This window comes from Trypanosoma theileri (genome assembly GCF_002087225.1).
Source record: "Trypanosoma theileri isolate Edinburgh chromosome Unknown TM35_Tth_21_V1, whole genome shotgun sequence".
Taxonomy (NCBI): domain Eukaryota; phylum Euglenozoa; class Kinetoplastea; order Trypanosomatida; family Trypanosomatidae; genus Trypanosoma; species Trypanosoma theileri.
The window spans coordinates 112,263-116,476 of NW_021639863.1; the positions used below are offsets into that span (position 1 = coordinate 112,263).

Genomic DNA, 4,214 nt, shown 5'->3' on the forward strand with positions numbered 1-4,214 from the left:
AAAAAAAAAAAAAAAAAGACGACAGTTCAACTACACATATAAAATACCATTATTTCATCTAAACTCTTTCGTTACGCAGGGATGCAATATAAATAAATATACGCATATATATATAAAGAAAAACATGATCAAACAATTTTGACGTTCCGTACCATTTATCCTAGGTGCAATTAACGTTAACACAATAAATACATCCACCCGGAAAATATTTTAATCCATTCACTCGTATGATTTATTATTATTTTTTTTTTTCTGTTTACTGTTTCCTTCACGATCTGTTGTACGGATGATGAAATAAATAATAATAATAATAATAATAATAATAATAATAATAATAATAATAATAAAAGATTCAATAATCCTTGACCTGCACCATCTGTTCAAAGGCGAGGAGGGCTCTCTTCAGTTCTTTTCCCATCATCTCAAGAGAAAGTGTCACAGTGTGAAGACCCTCCGCATCATGTACTGTGATGGGAGCTGTAAATCCCTCTGCAAAGTGCACAGACTCTTGCGAAGAGTTCGGATTAGACCCGTCGTCGGAATCGTGTAAAGTAATTTCTGAACCAGCCTCACTTACTGCACGCATGGGAACAATAGTAGAGGGAATATTTTGAAGTTCTCTTTCATCCTTTTGGTCTCGTTGAGGTCCTACACATTCTCTCAAGTTATCTCCAAATGGACTTGTTCGTCTGCGTGCTCTCTGTTCATGCGGTAAATGCGTGTTTGTAAAGATCTGCGTTGTGTTTTCGGCCAGTTGTGAATTGTTCTGTAAACGCCACTCTTCTGTTCTCAACGAGGCTTCTTGATCTTCGGGACTCAACACTCCTTCACGACCATCCACATTACTACTGTTAACAATATTATTATTATTATTATTATTCTTATTACTATTATTATTATTATCATTATTAATATTAATATTATTAATAATATTTCCATCATGTCCTTCTCTCTCCCGGGCCAAGTTATTTAACTCTTTTTGAACTTCCACCGCCTCAGAGATAACTGTGAGTATAGCATGATGTTCCCTCTCTGCAAACTCATTAATAAGAGCACGAAGTTCCATAAGACACTTTGCCAACTCAGGTCCAAGTGAGGAATTAGGGTGTTCCACATAGAAGGAAAGAATATTTACAAATCGTTGTAGACTATATTGAATATCACTGGCAATGGGAGAAATATAATGCAGGATTCGACGAACCTCTGCTGTAAAATATCCTTTTTCAAACATGAGTTTCCAACTACACGCCATTGTATAAACAAGGGCAAATATACGAAAAAGGGCAGTATTAATAGCCTCACAGGCTTTTTGTGGATAAACACGTGGTATAATACCACGTTCATCTGCTGCGAAAGGCATAATCTTGACAGTGCTACGTAAAATACTTTTTAATTTATTTACTTCAGTAAAAAGAACAGGGATGCGTGAATCGCCTTCTGGGGCACTAACAAACGCCATTGGACGACTATTCAGTAAACCAAAATCATGACTACCACCTCTACTATTGTTGCTACTGTGGTTGTTAAAGAAGAGATGATGATGATGATGATGACTATGATTATTGAGGTTACTTCCATCTTCTTCCACTTGTATAGTACAATGATCTGTAGGGTGAGAGTTAATATTATTGGATTTATTTTGTTTTTGGATATCTTTTTCTGTTGGTTTACTGTAAAATGTCATGATAGAACCCACTATGGAACTAACAGAGCGTAGGACTTTCATACGTCGCTTCATCAGTAATTCCCCAGGACTTACTGGAAATACAAGAATTGTAATAAGACAGTAAATCATAATAGCAAACGCATTCTGCTGCATACGACCTATTACACTATCTGCTGTAGAAACAGTTACTAAAGATAAACTCGTTACTGCCACAAAGTTTGCATACATAGCTAATAAACCATATTTCTCACCTGTTCGAAAGAATGTTAATACGGCTGTAATACTACAAAGACTTACAATGTGATCAACCACAGTATCACTTAAAGAGGCGGCAAAGAAACCAATGATAGATCCTACCAATGTACCAATTAATCGCATAATCGAAGCCTGTACCGCCTCTACAGGATTGGTACCTGAAAAAATAGCAATCACAGAAGGACCAGATAAGAGTAATAACTGTGGTCGAACATAGTAAAAGAATAAAACCGCTATTAACATCGCCACACTTACTTTAGCAGATTCCACCACAACTCGTAAATCTGGTTTTGTAGGTTTCGTAAAGAGACGACGTAAGAAACAAAGAGTTTCCCAAATGGGATCCCACAAACCCTGCCAGAGAAGTCGAAGTGTGGATCGGGCAGAGGTGGACTGCTCTAAACGTATATGCCGATGAAACTCATCTAATGCATACCAAAAGTTTACAACAGAAAAGACAAAAAAAGTCATAAGTGGTATAAACTCTTCCATTTCCTGTGAAGAGTCTCGTTCATAAAAAAGTACACGACTCGCATCCGCAAATTCCTCCTGTAATTTTTTTATCGTTCTTGCACAGTTATGAAAAAGTGGATCTAACTCATAAAGATCTTTCCATTTTTGGGCATTAGAGAGACCATGAAAGAGTTCCTCCACCGCACGTGAGATAATTTCCATAGATCGTGATAAACTCGCCCCAAACTCCGTACAACGCGAAGATCCATCAATAATACTCGGATTATCCTGAACAATATCAATCACACGAGTCATGGAGCGTAAATTAAGACATAATTGTTCCACTAATGCTGTTTTTTGCAATCGTACCTCACGTTTCTCATAACTATCAAAGACAATAAACTCATAAACGGTGAAATCCTCTGTTTGATTAATTTTGGCTAATAAGGTATCAATAGAGGAGGTTACACGCCGTATACGGACCATACCCATACTACGTTGAATATTAGAGGATGCCCAGAAACAAGATAATAAACCACGAAATGCGGTAGCACAATTTGTAAAGAGACGTTTATTGGTTGATCGTGCAGATCTTGTGGAGAGAAGTGGATAGGGGATTAAAGTAGCCGCAAAGGCAAAAAGGGCACCCACAAGCCATTCTATTAATAAACGTGAAGGTGAAATGAGATTGGTATTACCCCCTACTAAATGCGCCACAACGGCAATATTAAATAACATTAATCCCATTCGTCGTGTAGAATTTGCAGTGATACATCCAATAATAAATAAAAACAAAAGATATACTATAAGCCATACAACTAGATAACGTCGAAGATTTACGGCTATACAGAATGTAGCAAGTGGTAACCATAAACAGGCAGCCCGTAGGAATTGTATTAAGAAACTTGCAGATTGACCAACAGAGGTTCCAACACCAAGTACAACGCCTGATAATGTGTAAACAGAGATATAAGGAGGATCATGTAATTTTAATGCAATTAATATAGCAGGGATAAGCATTCCCACAAATGTCACTCGCACTGAAAATTGAATGAGAAACCAAAAATATCTTGTTCCCAGAAAATCAAAGTAACTACACCTCGTATCACCATAAGCTTCACGAAGTTGCCAAGGAATATCTAATGATGGTGGAAACTTACCATTATCATCACCAGATAGAATAGTTTTCCCTTTCTCTATCTGTTGCTTCTTCTTTTGTTTCTTCTTGTTCTTATCATCACTATCCGTTATTTCACTGTTACTTTTACTGTTGCTGCTGTTGTTATTATTATTATTATTGTCAATACGGGCCGGCATACTTTCACCTATAACCTCATAGTTCCCTATTTCATAGATTCGCTGGTATGGAATCCACCCAAAATCGTCCAATGTACCATTTTCATCCATCCACACTGTATAATCATTCCCACTTCCGCAAGCATTACATCTCCCACTGGATCCAATAGAACTTATCCTTCCTGGAATGGTGGTTTGCGATCGCCCAGAAAGATCACGGGAACGTGCGGCAGATGGACGCAATCGCAATCCATTTGAACTTCGTGAAGAGTGATGGGGCGCAAGACGACGACGACAACAACGACTCAAACGAGGATAACGATGATGATGATGATGATGGCCACCATGTGGATGTCGATCGCGGTATTGAGCACTGATCAATTGATCGCTAAGGGATTCTCTGGAGAAGTTGTTCTGCATGATGTTTCTCTTACCTCACTCCCTTAGAGTACCTTTACAAGAAGAATAGAAGAGAAAAAAAAAAGATTCATTGGAAAAGAAAATAATCGTTAAATTATATATATATATATATATATATATATAT

General features: G+C 37.4%; 1 protein-coding gene across 1 annotated transcript; it reads right to left on the reverse strand.

Moving 5' to 3' along the window:
- Positions 1-352: 352 nt before the first annotated feature.
- TM35_000211450 (uncharacterized protein) lies at positions 353-4,090 on the reverse strand (the record flags this gene model as incomplete). Its single annotated transcript, XM_029026995.1, has 1 exon — positions 353-4,090. The coding sequence occupies one exon, from the start codon at positions 4,088-4,090 to the stop codon at positions 353-355; it is 3,738 nt and encodes a 1,245-aa protein (XP_028881605.1).
- Between the last annotated feature and the right edge of the window lie 124 nt (positions 4,091-4,214).